At 39.6% G+C, this 14,540-nt stretch overlaps 2 protein-coding genes across 2 annotated transcripts in view; both read right to left on the reverse strand.

Moving 5' to 3' along the window:
* Positions 1-4,435: 4,435 nt before the first annotated feature.
* LOC145455941 (uncharacterized) overlaps positions 4,436-14,540 on the reverse strand; it is a 46,186-nt gene continuing 36,081 nt past the window's right edge. Inside the window, exon 9 of the mRNA XM_080333972.1 lies at positions 4,436-4,565. The gene's annotated coding sequence lies outside the window, so the exon portion shown is untranslated. The remainder of the gene's footprint in view (positions 4,566-14,540) is intronic.
* On the reverse strand, positions 4,860-11,152 carry LOC145455973 (uncharacterized). The gene is made up of 8 exons (XM_080334001.1): positions 10,958-11,152; positions 10,524-10,691; positions 6,922-7,040; positions 6,600-6,717; positions 6,408-6,524; positions 5,852-5,974; positions 5,029-5,181; positions 4,860-4,960 (listed from the first exon to the last, which is right to left on the reverse strand). The coding sequence occupies exons 1-8, from the start codon at positions 11,016-11,018 to the stop codon at positions 4,860-4,862; spliced, it is 960 nt and encodes a 319-aa protein (XP_080190127.1). The 5' UTR covers positions 11,019-11,152.

Below are 14,540 nucleotides of genomic sequence, written 5' to 3' on the forward strand. Positions count from 1 at the left end.
GTGGGTACTCCGAGAGTCGAGTCAAAGTAGTGACCTTTTTCTTTTAGTCAACACAACAAGATTCCCTGTAGATATTTTAAATTTAGCTGATTCCAAATCGGTAAACAAAGTGTCCTCCTTTGCCGATTCCAAAATATGGTAACTCTACAATAATAGGAATATTGTTTCTCGCGTGTATGTCAGATGATTCACGTATGGATTAGAAACAAGGGTTGAAACCTTGCAGCTCTCTCAGCGCTCTGGTTATTTTTGTCGTAATTGAGATTCTAGAAATGCTACTCCTATTGCGTCCGACATTTCGAACATCTTATTACACACAGGAGAGTCAAACACTGGAATATCACCCAGTGTTGTAACCAAGTTAGCAATCACTACCACCGGCAACCAAGTCAATCCTGGCTGTATTCATATTCCAACGACCTGTATTTTATTCAACTGTTAATGGTGCTACTATTCTGTAAGACACAAAAATTATTGCTCAGTAGAAATGAATTCATATTGACTGATTAGATATTGAGTAGTCTATGCGACATTTGAATGTCTGATAAATGATAGACTGAGAATTAATTTTTCGAAAGCGAATCTTGGTATGTTAATGTAAGATATCGTGATGCGAGCAAATTCTTTAAGAACATACTTATTGGCACATTGACTCGCATCCCGAGATTCGACTGTCCTACCATGATCAATATATTTTCACGTACACCGTCAACGGGTTTTATGATATCAGCAAACTTTACCGAAACATAGTTATTTATACATCGATTTGTAAAACTAGATTAGCATGTGAGAAATGTTCTTGATTGGAAAATTATTCGATTTTGGTACAAACCAGTCGATGTATTGCAGATCAACTAATATATTTACCCACCAAATCGTTTACAATAACCAAGGCCAAAGATCAAACACCAATCTCTTTACTGTTGAATCCAACAATCAGTGCAATGCTTTATTGCCGAAATTTGATACGAGAAATTGAAACATACGCACATTACACAGTGTGAAAATATCTCTTTTGATTCCGGGGCGAACAATCGTTGCGCACGAATTGGCATACCGCTAATTGATTATTACTCACTTCCATTCACATTCTCTATGTAACGCGCTAAAAGGTAAATATCGCGAGGTCTACCGATTTCGCAAACGCTTTCATCACCACATAAACAATTCATAGATGCAGTCAAGTAGACTTGAGAATCGTAAACACGGCATACACTAAAATCTGGTAAATGCGTTCTGGGTTAGTATTGATACAAATCCTTTCATTTCTAACAGGTAAAATAAATGTAATCACAAAACTCAAACCACGCAAAGACCTTGCTTGGGAAATATGAATTCAAGCTGCGGATCTTTTGATATGAGCAAACATTTTAGAAACATTTTAGAAACATATTAGAAACATTTTTCATGATCAAGCCATCGTAGCGTCGTTGATGAGCGTGTCACATATTGTCTATGGTACCGAGCACAATGGATTTGGAAACTACAAAAGCAACCACACAAGATCGATCTCGGCGCGAATCGTTTTTGTTTTTGCAATAAATTGAGCAAATGTTATGTACATTCAATTAGTGGTTCTCAACCGCCGGTCCGGTGCCGGTCCGTGACAATTTTCCTGCCGGTCCGCCAGATAAATAAGACATTTATATCTCAGTTCGAAAATGCAAGAAGTTGGGTGCATCTTCATGGATTAAAGCAGTGGTTACCAACCTTTTTTTAGACACGCCTCACTTTATGATAGTGAAAAATTTCGCGTCCCCCCTTATTGTCATATCACAAAATCCAAACGGGATGCTAGCAACTCCAACAGATTGTTTGATGGCATGGAAGGTTATAACTGTTGATGAGAGAATTAAAGAATATGAAATTCGGTGTGTATATATAGAGAAACTCGCGTGAATTGGGGCGAATTTTTTTTCAGTTGACCGCTTCTTCGCGCCCCACTTCAGAGCATTCACGACCACTGGATTAGAGGAATACACATCAAATTTTGAACGTCTTTAGAACTATACATAATATATAGTATATTCATATTGAAATGAACTCGAATACTTTCGGCTGACACACGACAGGGGTAATTGTCAGCAACTAGTAGAGAATTGGTATAACATTATATACCAACAATCGTATCTCAAAATATGACGTCACCAGCATGAGATGCGATTGTTGATATACAATGTTGTTTTCCACCTTGGTAGAGACAAGTGTACCTGTTTGATGCGGGTGTGATCAGACTTATCTGCTCACGTAATCAAATTTACCTTAAGAGCTGAGTGAGGTGTCTTGGTAAATGTACGGTCCGTAGATAATAATTAAACATATTCGGGCGGATCCATTCAGTGTTACGATCAAGTCACCACCTTCGAGTCACGAGTCATTTCGAGTCAATGCACATTTTGACTCGAGTCAAGTCAATCGATTTTCAAAGGTGACTCGAGTCAAGTCAAGTCACTCGATTTTTGGAGGTGACTCGAGTCAAGTCGAGTCAAGTCAAGTCAAGTCACGAGTCAAGTCACAATTCAAGTCATGTTGCCTTTTCGAAGTAGGAGGCATGATTACCTCATTGCATTTTGCTAGCTGTTTGAAATACATATTGAGTGGTCATTGATTCTGAACCGCTAAACGAATGTAGAGTTGAATATACACGCAAGAATGCGCTGTATCGCTCACATATACGCAAAACTGTTAAACTATACGCAAGTAATTGCATATCCTCAGTTTATAGTTCCCTGCCAAAATTGAGAAACTAATTGTTAAGATGCAATACATTACTCATGTACATATTGATATGATACAATTCGAGCCTGCGCCAATGGTTGAGGAGTATATAAACTAAATTCGAATTCAATTTTAATAAAACAAGAGGTTTGGTTAAGGTATAAGAACAGAAAACAGAAATGGATATTATGCTGTTAAAATACTTCACTACTACTTTACGACAATGTAAGCTGTGCGCTTCAATCACTACGTTTGTGGTCATTATATTTATGTGAGAACAATGGAGGCTCTGTGAAACACACGGTCATTGAATGATTGGTCGCTCTCACGGGTTACACCAGCGTTTCGCGAACAATCCGAACATATGAAAGATACAGTGATTTTTATCGAAACTGATTACTTGATGACTTGAAATTGACTCGTGAATTTTGCTCCGAGTCACGAGTCAATCCACATTTCTGACGCGCCGAGTCAAGTCAAGTCATTTTAGCAAAGTGACTCGAGTCAAGTCAAGTCATACGAAAAACGGGACTCGAGTCTGACTCGAGTCAAGTCATGACTCGAGTCATCCCAACACTGGATCCATTGGTGTAATGACTTCGTTACATTATGTTATTTTGTGACCTATTGTTTGCTATGACAAAAGGTATTGAAATCGCCCAAACGTACTAAACTGAAAGACGCATACAATTTCAAATTGGTATTTCTTCACTGGCAAATATTTTTTTTGCGGGATGGCCTTTGTCTTGTGGGTTTCAGATTGCCAGGACGTGAACATTCGGCGCCAGCTATTTAGGCGCCTATGGACAATTAAACATATATTTACAATCGTATATATATCGAAGTTTTCGGTCAGCATTAGGGTAGTCCTTTTCGACCAAGGTTTTCTCGGAGTCGCATATAACATGACCTGAAACTTCATATGTCTTGATACGTCGCGTGGCGCAGTAATGTTCGACGCCGATTTCTATAAATACCGCGTTTTTTTCTTGGGGGAAGGGTACCCAATGATCAAGAAACTTGGAAACATGAAATTGCGCGCAGCGCGAAAAAAATTGGAGAAATTTCATAAATGTTCGAAAAAATACTCTATTATTTATGTAAATTCACGAAATTTTGAGTCCCCTTCGAGCTCGCCCCCTCCAATTGGGAGGTTTGGGGTGCGGCAGCTGCGGTCCTGGCACTGCGCTATATCGCCACGCTTAACGATATGGTATAGGATAGAATGGTTGATCTTCATCTACAATCTACGCAACGAATGTTTCACTGTATCTGGACTTCAGTTAAACAATACTCGAAGTCAGTTATTACTCGCAATGATTACTTCAGTCCAACTCATAGAAGAGATGTTTCACTTCTACCCAAGAAATGATGCATCGTCCCACGGGACAGGTGGTTTCAGCTTGCAAACAACAGCAAATTGTAGACTAAATAATAGAGCTAAAAACCGCGAACTTTCCGTTTATCACATGAAAAGCCCTCGGCTGGGGCGCATACCGCAGTTTGAGAACCACTGTGCGAGAGTCGTCGGAAATATGCACATGTTCATGTTCATTGTTCACGTATGATATATCAACGGCGCGTGAAATCTCATGTCATTAAGGACTGATTCTTACCATCTCCCCCCAACTATGTTAGTTCACGCTTTACAGCACGCGAATAATCCAATCTAAACTGGTATGATATCATATTTCGCAAAATGTAGTAAACTCACTAGTTTTATTCTTGACATTTTATTGCATTGCAATTTAGTAATGAGTATGTATAATTCAGTTTGGGATAATGTTATTCATCGTCAGTCATTCGTGCTGTAGTCACTGTGTGAGTTCTCCGCTTGTATACCATGTCTGAATGAAAAAGCGTTCGTTAATTTCGTGACAAATCCATCCAGTAAAACGCAAGGGAAGCTAAAATCATGCGTTATATCCAATGTAGAACAATATCACAGAGGTGGGTTGTTGATAACTATATCGAAATACTCTTTTGCGGTTTTGCGTGACACTGATAGAGGCGGGAAACGATATTTTGGGTTATAGTGTTGATCGTGACCTGATAAATAGTCACTACATCCACTCTTGAATTATTAGATGTCCCCTATATACAAAGTAATCTATAAATACCTGGAGAAAATGCTCTTACTTTTAACATTGGTCACAAGTCTTCTTGCATTTACCCTCTACCTTGCCGCATAGCTGGTGAAAGAATTTGACAACAAGGCAGTCAGTTCTTTCATCTTCACACACTGGCGAGATAAACACAATCAAGTTGAAACAAATTCAGTGCATTCTACCATGTAAAAAGGCTTCTTACCAGGGCATGCGGGCATGGCGCAATCTTTCTTGGACGGGCCGTCGCCACATTTGCCTGTATCGACTACTTTTCCTCGGCGGTAGCAGCTTCTCGTGTTTACACCGTTACCGCATGTAACTGAGCAGCTTGACCAAGGTCCCCATTTGGTTATGCCTGAAATAGAAAGCACCAGGTAGCCAATATTTCAAGGGGTGACGAATTAAACGGCATGCATAGCTGGAATGACGGCCAAATCGTTCAATTTCGAAAAGAGAGACGCATATTCAATACCCTACGATAACTCGTTTAGGAACGCTGATATTTTGCGTTTCTAATCACGCAGATTCCGAATGGCGTTACTGTCATGAAACGTGCCAATGATTAACTAGATTTGGCGACATTATTCAACCCATTTGGTATACATATGTACAATACACGAAATAAGTACATTATGAATGACTTTACCAACTACAATAAGGCCCGCATAGTATTCTCAATACACCTTATATCTTTATTTGCAACAAAATAATATCAAAAGAAGGAATGCTTGAACAGACTAGCCTATATGGACTCGTGCATTTTAATGGGAGTAATTGCGACCCTGCGTACAGTGCAAATACGTGGACGGAAAATTGGTGTTTTCATCAGATTTGCCACATAGCGTCAGCCATAGCCTGTAAATCTGGCCTTCCACTTTTTTTGGTACCAAGTTGCCAATGGGAGAAAACGAGGTGTAGGCCTATTACCCAATCCTCGTGAATATAATCCGCGACACCTGACACTCCTAGTTACAGTGTACGCCGAATAATATTGAAATAAATTGACCTGTTAACTTCATTCTTACCGAACGAGACTTCTTTCCTAAGTGTCCGGACCATGTCGGCCGGTCTTCTTGGCTTTTCAATGATATGTACAGGGGAAGCGGTTCTTGCCGCTAGACCATAAATAGGTGGAATCAGACCATCATCTGTGTAGTTATAGAATGGCGAAGGTTAGATAAAAGTTGATTGATGAAGGCATATATTTAATATCATGTAGGCTAATAATAAATAAATCTTTTAATATGCCGCGAATAGAATTTGCATGCTCTTCATACATTTAGCAAACAGAAACAAAACAAAAATTACATGTCAAGTGTAAATTTCAGATAGCCTTCACCAAATGATAAATTATTAATACATATGTGCACGGTGCACGCACATATATATATAACTTTTATTCAACCAACAACGTCTAAACGAAAGCGAAAAGGAAGTGTGATGTGTATTTATCAATCTGATGAAATGGGCTTCTAATCTAAACAAAGGGTTGGACATAGACATGAGCATATTTTCTCTACCACCAAAAATAATATACTGTCACGTAGTATTATAGGGAATACTAGGTCGATATGCCTATACCTCCTCCGAAGAACTCCTTGAGCCGATTTATGCAGTATTGGGGATCCGGAGAGGGGCAGTCGTACACGGGCGGGCACGGCCCACAGCATCCCGTCAAAATCGGTACGTAGTCACAACCTGCGCCAAAATATCAACTCTTTGGATATGGCATATAGGCCTACATAACTATATAGCTATCGAAAATTTCATCACCTCTATCCTCGACAAGTTGGGCTGCAGCCGCGAACAATAGCACATTCTTCGGAATTGCGTCCGAGAAGAAATATATCTTGCACCCGTCATGGACAATGGGGATAGCTTCTACGAGTTTCTATAGATTTGTATCGAGTCGTTATGACTGGCGAATGAAGTTCCCGCCCATGCACTTTTCTGCACTTGACTATACAGTATACAGCATATTGTACTGTACAGCGTACATATAAAACGATTCACATGCAAAGCTATATTATTCCAACTATAGGAATAACATTTCACACACGAAGGTGGAGCCACCAATACATCAAACTCATTTTACTTTCAAGCCTTTCGCTGCCTGCTCCGGGCAATCGCCGCCACCACTGACCGGCATATACCCTTTGACTGCATCAGTTATCAAATAAGTATCAACTGTAGGTCCTGTGAGAGCTCCAATTGCTGCGTAATGAAAGGTGGAGTTGTTTAAAACAATTCGGCATTGGACAAGGACAGTATATTGTCCTCGAGATGTCATAAATTTCCATTCGTCTGTAGGGACAATTGCAACAGTTTTTGTATTTTCTAACTATACTTGTTTTTATCATGGAAATTTAATTTCCAAAGTTTTATATAAAGAAACCAACAACTTGATAGTTGATATAAAAACTAATATTGAACTCAATCTACAATCAATCATGGAAATTTTGGGTCTCGAAAATCGCCGCTCAAATGTTTCAATCGCTCCATACCCAAGGGCAATTATAACGCCCACGCGTGACAACTATACCAGTGTTATTTATAACTAAAAACAAACGAAATGAACAACGAAAACGGGAGCACAAATTGTATTATTGCAATAAACTAAAGAAAGAGAAGTTTGAACGCTTCCAGGCTACGTCCCAGTGCATTTTTTTTCTATATGAATACAGTATCACCCTTCGTGGCTTATGAGCTCAAATTGTTCAAGACACACATTTATTCCACCATCTCCCTACACATATTCGGCCTCTTCTACCAAGGTGCTGTGATGGCTCAGCATACATAATGGGTTGAGCATTCGGTCACCTGCGAAGATGCGAAACCGACCTGGCTAAAATATCTTGGTTGAATGGGCCGATGATAGTGTAGCATAACGAGGACACCACATTGTGTGGCGTCGAAACTAATGGCATTCTTCTGTTCTGTGCAAAATTAAAATAAATTGTTCACACCAAATGACAAATTGTAAACGGGCCATGCTCAAAGTCGGGGAATGAGGATAAAGTCAAGGGCAAGTTCTTAAGTGACCATTGAAGGTCGACACACCAAAAGTCGATCAACGTGAGAAAGGGTGATAAAATCAGGAAAATAATAGAACCCTAAGATTCACATCACCACTTCCGTATGGCGTTCCGACAGATGATCATGTTAGAAGTGATCTGGCAAGCAGGGCTTTGGAGCCGGATCCGGAGCCCCGGATCCGTGCATTTTCACCGGAGCTGGAGCCGGAGCCGGTGCTCTACATAAAATTCAGCCGGAGCCGGAGCCGGAGCTGGAGCCCGTTATTTGAGGAGTAGCTCCGGCTCCGACGTATTTCATAAGATGCTATTATATATGCAACAACCACATCTGCTGATTTATCATAATTGAACAGCAGGCCTGAATTTTAATGCTGTGCGCAGCAATGGCATAGAGTGCGTTCTAGTGCAATTATGATGTTATCAACAATTGACAAGTATTCATTATGACGTCACACGCCGGCACGGCGGCACCTATGTCTACGTTGCTACATCGGATGCTACGAACGGCTGACAGACTCTAGATTACTATAGATAACTTACCTATGGGTAGATTAGTATTCTATATAGACCAGGAAGGGCCAACCTTTTCGGCTAAAGGGGCACATGCAATTGACGAACGAGTGCGCGGTCCACTAACCGGGTAAAATTTACAAATTCTTTATATAAACTAGGTCAATAATATTATTACTCGAGTATATTGCGGGTCTACTGTATAGTACAGCCTGCTAGGCTCAGTTTGCAAGGACACGACTATTCGGCGTCTGGTCACATCGATATCGAAGGTCTCCGATAATATGCGACAATCATTTTGTGCCTACATTTCACCGTCGACGATCTTTATGCGAGCGCAAACGCGAAAAGACTTTCTCCCGTAATTGCGAATACAGTTAGACTCAATTGGGTAAATTAGGCGTTTTTTCCATTTTCAGTAGGGGGTAGGCTACCAAGCAAGAAATCGTGTGACAATTAAACACGCGAAGCGTGAATAAAAATTTCACTACTATTTTAGTTTATTGTAATGTACGACGATTTACTGAAAATTTGACTGGACCCTGGACCTGCCAATGCGTCGGAACTGATATTTTAGTCATCAACATCCCAAGTGTCGCAGCCAGACTTGTAATTTTTGGTTGGCATTGCAAGTTCACAATCTGAGCAATTCATTTTCGATAATATAATAGGAAATTACATCGCGGGCCACGCAAAACCCTGTCGCGGGCCACATTTGGCCCGTGGGTTGGCCACCTCTGATATAGACAGGCCCATTCGGTAATTTCAGAGCCGGAGCTGGAGTTGGAGCAGTGGTAATAATGCGGCTCCGGAGCTGGAGCCGGAGCTAATGCATGATAGAAGAAAGCTCCGGAGCCGGAGCTGGAGCAGTTTAAATTTACGGCTGCTCCAAAGCCCTGCTGGCAAGGAAGTATCTGTTCTGGTATTGAACTTCTAGCTGTCTATTCAGCATTGAAAAGATATTGCAACGGGGCAAAAGTAACAGAGTGTTACAATTGCCACTGTCACGCTCGACCATGATTAGTGTTTCAGTATGGTACCTTCCCGGCGATGCAAGTTCTATAGTTCCGTTCTTTTTTTCAAATTATTCCGGGGTTTCGTGTCGTATCTCAACGTAATTTCAGGTGTGTTAGGAGACATAACTACCGCATGTTCACTAAAAATATCAAGGCGATGTGAGGTCGATTGTTACATTTGCCCCTATTAAGATTGTCCCCGGTTTCCCATACACCACGGGTCGGGAACCTTTTCCGTCAAATTGCCGTATTGGTCCAATATTTCCAATTGTAATTCTCAAAGAGTCATGCGACGATGGCAAACAACTGTGACGTCACAATGAAATATTTGTGACGCTATGGGGTCAGATATCGAAGTTTACTACATAGGATTCGTCCTTTGAGTTTATTACACCATCACCTGCACTAATCAAGCCGGTTGCCATAGGTTTTGGCATGCAATCTCACTTCCAAGGAAGTTCATTCCTCGCCGATGATCATGAAGACAATACGGATTTCAAAACTGCATCGTCTCTCCCATCAATCAACACATCGCGAAATCCAAGATTTGAGAGCGTGCGATAATGGGTAACGCGAATTCGCGTGTGGCTTACCGCCGCGACAGAAGCTTTGTTTTACGAGTATAAACACTTCGTATCGAACTCGACGTATTAAATTTTCCCTGTTTAGATTCCTAAATAATTTGAAGGTAGTGTTTTTCCCCTATTATGGAAAACAACGATTCTATTGGACAGATAAATGAGCAGTTCAGGGGGCAATATTGGACACAAATTTGAGGAATTTTAACAGGGGTGGATCCGAGCCCCTAAAACCCTCTAATGGACACGCTACTGCCTTGAACTCACATATACTTGTCGCTGTCATCATAGGAATAATGATTCGGGCAGTTATAAAAATTTACAAAAAAGAATGCAGCAAAATGTATGAATAAGAGGCGAATTAAGTGCAAAATTTATGAAAGAGCCATATCATATCATCAGAGGAGCCATATACGGCTCAGCAGCCATTGGTTCCCAACCCCTGCCCTACACCATTCGTAATCAATAGCTATTGCTAAAGGAAGCCACACTCGTTTACAATTTTGTAGAGAGATTACCCAATGTTTGCTTTTCTATGAACCGAACGCGTATGCTTACTTGGATCGTGGAAGGAGATTGAAAGCCATTCCCGTACAACAGTCGGAGTGTCGCCACATAACCCGGAACTGCTCAAGCAGTCTGTAATCCACTTTTCGACTGCAACAATCTCTTGCGCCATTGAACCAGTGTTATCCACGACGAACCCGATGTACTCCTTCCCATTCGCTGCATAAAAAATGTCAGGTAAATAAAATTTAAAGACGCAAAATGAATCAATATAGTCGAAGCAGCAACATGCTCGGGTGTCGCTCACACTAACATCCCGTATACATCATCTTTTAATAAAAAATTATACATCGACTACAATTTGTGCACTGTTTACCGGCGTAATTGGCAGAAATACTGCAGGTTTATTTGCGACCTGTTCAAAGCTGAGAGAGTTCGGAGCTGTTTGAAGTTTAAAAATCACCTCAAAGTCAATTTACACTCACCAATGCAAGAGCATCCAATTAAAGCAAGGACGACGATTTTTGTCAGTTGAGTGAAAGTCATCTTGTTCCGTAGTTACTAGATCTATTTATTCTATGTACATATGCGTGACAGAATATAGTTATTCGACGTTAGGCTATAGCATATTCAATATCCATACACGACCAATTAGGCATTTACAGTTCAGAAGTCCTTTCCAGAATTCCAATTGTCCTAGAGCGAAATGCAGCAAAACGCATACTAGCAAATAAGAATATCATATTCTTATTCATAAAAGGTTGAAGCTACAGGAGATCAAATCGGTACCTACTGATGCTTACGATTGACAACGCATATTTATACTTTGTGCCCCTCATTGATTAAACTAACGTTGGGGAACAATGGAAAAAATATTGCAATCTCGCATTAAAATCCCATATCTTTTACTGCCCTGGGGGACGCGTCTCAAATGTCAAATGCATGATATGGTATTAAAACACTGTATACAACTATGAATGTTGCTGATCATGTGAATAACATCTTGATTATATTTTTCTGCAATTATTTCTGCAAACTTTCTCTGACGGCGGGGAAGAATAGAAAAAATAATGCAAAATCGCATTCAAAGTGCCAGATATTCTACTGCAATGGGGCACGTATTTTAAAGTACACTATACAGCTAGGATTGTTGCTGATTTGCAAATGAGCCACGACTTGTTTACCGGAAATGATCGACAGATGGCTTCAGAAAATTTGCCATCTTCGAAGGAAAATGATAAGAAAAATTTCATGTAAAAACAGTTTCTCAATGGGCGAACAGCTGAACGAACGTGACAGTGCAAACATTTACATTATTGAAGATATGTCGCTTTATATTTTTAATTCATGCGAATAACATCGTTGATTATATTTTTCAGCAATGATTTCCTGCAGACTTTTACGAACGGCGGGGAAGAATAAGAAAAATACTGCAAATTCGCATTCAAAACGCCACATGTTTTACTCCCTTGGGGCATGTGTCTCAAATGTCACGGAACGGGGGAGTTGTTTCAAGACTGAACAGCATCGTTGAATATATTTTTTTCAACGATTTCCGGCAAAGTTCCACTAACGTCGGGAAGAATCGGAAAAATACGGCAACCTCGCATTCAAATCTTTTACTGCCATTGGGCACGCGTTTTAAACGACGGTATACATCTAGGAATGTTGCTGATTTGCAAACGAACCAAGACTTGTTTACCGGAAAATGATCGACATATGGCTTCAGAAAAATTGCAATATACCAAGTAATATGATAAGACATATTTCCCGTAAAGACATTTTTTCGATGGGCGAACAACTGAACTATAGCATGCCAATGCAAACATTTATATTATTAAAGATATTCCGTTTTATTTTTTACTTCATATGAATAACATCGTTGATTATATCTTGCTGCAATTATTTCTGCAAACTTCTACTAACGGCGGGGAAGAATAGGAAAAATACTGAAATCTTGCATTCAAAATGTCATATATTTTGCTGCCTTTAGGGCACGCTTTTCAAACGACGATATACAACTAGGAGTGCTGCTGATTTGCAAACGAACCACGATTTGTTTACCGGAAAATATCGAGAAATGGCTTCAGAAAATTTGTAATGTTCAACGGAAATTGATAAGAAAAACTTTCCGTAATGATAGCATCTCAATGGGCGAAATGCTGAGCTAACATGCCAGTGATAACATTTACAGTAATAAAGATATGCCATTTAATTTTTTCAATTCATGTGAATAACATCGTTGATTACATCTTGCTGCAATTATGTCTGCAAGCTTCTACTAAGGGCGGGAAGAACAGGAAAAATACTGAAATCTTGCATTCAAAATGTCATATATTTTACTTCCTTTAGGGCACGCGTTTTAAACGACGGTATACAACTAGGAATGTTGCTGATTTGCAAACGAACCACGACTTGTTTACAGAGGTGGTCAGTAACGAAGTACTTCTACTTTTTTGAAGTACTCAAGTAGTTTTCCTCTACTTCTGCTATTTACTCAAGTAGATCTTTTTTTCGCTTCTTCTACTTCTACTTCGTAATAATTTGAGAGCTACTTACTTACTTTTCACTACTTTGATTTTGTCAAGTAGAAGTAGTTTAATACCCAACAAGAAACATAGCCTAAGGAATTTCGGGGCTGTTTTCACGTAGTACTAAACATTTGATTTTCTAAAAGTCATTTAATACCAAGAATTTTCGTTGCGCTTCGCGCACAGTAGACATGGAGTGACCAATAAGTTTTAACAAAATTCTCGCTGAATATAATCTAGACATCGGGTAGCGTGGTTCCGTTCACGTCCCCCTAACGTTTGAAACTACCGATTCGCAATCTAGTAATTACCTATTATAATCTAACTCGAGGAATATTGTAAAACCTTTTTATGTGCATATGTGTAGGCCTAACTATCTCAGTTATATATTATGAACTTTCTGTTTAACTTGTTTCTGTCCGTGGCGCAAAAAGCCTTCAGTTGTGATAAGCGCCACTCATGTCAATGTTTTTACCTATAATAATAATAATAAGCTAACTAGCAGCCAATGACGTGTCCTAGTCTGAAAAGTGGAATTTGACTCTTTTTAAACGTCAGACCTGTTTTAGCAGACCGCCGTTGAAACTTTCTGGACAAAAGACATGAAATATATTTTCCGCTTTTTAAAAGCAGTATTTGTATTTTTCTTTCAACGATTTTTATACGTTGAGTTCTAATTATAGTTGCAGTTCTTTTGTCTGGAGAACATACATGTTGAAATAAAAAAGTCAGTGTAGTAATGCCTTATATTGTCCAAAAATTAAGCTATACGCTATACGGCATTTTACGATCTGCCATATTTTTAATTACCGTATACTAATCGCGCACAATGTCGAAGCCATATCCTGCACAACTTCTTATTGGTCTTCGACTAAACTACGGGCCTTATAATACGGAGGAGCGCGCCATGCCGTGATATTCTCTAAAACGGGATGTTCGAGTACACAAAGGATTAATACCGCATTTCCATATCAATACTATCATTTACATCCCACGATGTGAACGACTGCTTATTCTGTCAGAAATTGACAGCTCCTGGGACGATGCATCGATATGAATCAAGATCTCACCACCTTCCGCATAGCTCCATTTGCAGCTTTTGGCAGTCCATGCGTACGAATTACGATAGTTTTCACAACTACTTACTTACTTGAGTATATTTGAAGTCAGTCAATTCTACTTCTACTTCAAGTAGTTTTAGGTTGCTTATGTAAGAAATAGGCTACTTCTACTCGTACTTGAGTAGATTTTTTTCGTCGCTATTTCTACTTCTACTTGAGTAGCTTTCTTGACTACTTTGACCACCTCTGCTTGTTTACCGGAAAATGATCGACATATGCATTCAGAAAAATTGCAATATACTAAGTAAAATGATAAGACATATTTCCCGTTAAGACATTTTCTCGATGGGCGAACAACTGAACTAGCATGCCAATGCAAACATTTACATTATTAAAGATAGTCCGTTTTATTTTTTACTTCATATGAATAACATCGTTGATTGGGAAAATGCGGATTTATTGAACATCTCCACAGA

Source organism: Botryllus schlosseri, chromosome 14 (assembly GCF_051294905.1).
Source record: "Botryllus schlosseri isolate E-star chromosome 14, Bs_hap1, whole genome shotgun sequence".
Lineage (NCBI taxonomy): Eukaryota > Metazoa > Chordata > Ascidiacea > Stolidobranchia > Styelidae > Botryllus > Botryllus schlosseri.

What these genes read in the sequence shown, in the direction of transcription:
- LOC145455973 (XM_080334001.1), bottom strand. Translation starts at nt 11,018, where the DNA reads ATGACTTTCACTCAACTGACAAAAATCGTCGTCCTTGCTTTAATTGGA. An exon ending in CAAGGAGTTCTTCGGAGGAG is followed by an intron (nt 5,975 to 6,407) that starts GTATAGGCATAT and finishes ATAACTACACAG; the next exon opens with ATGATGGTCTGATTCCACCT. An exon ending in CGCCATGCCCGCATGCCCTG is followed by an intron (nt 4,961 to 5,028) that starts GTAAGAAGCCTT and finishes TTATCTCGCCAG; the next exon opens with TGTGTGAAGATGAAAGAACT.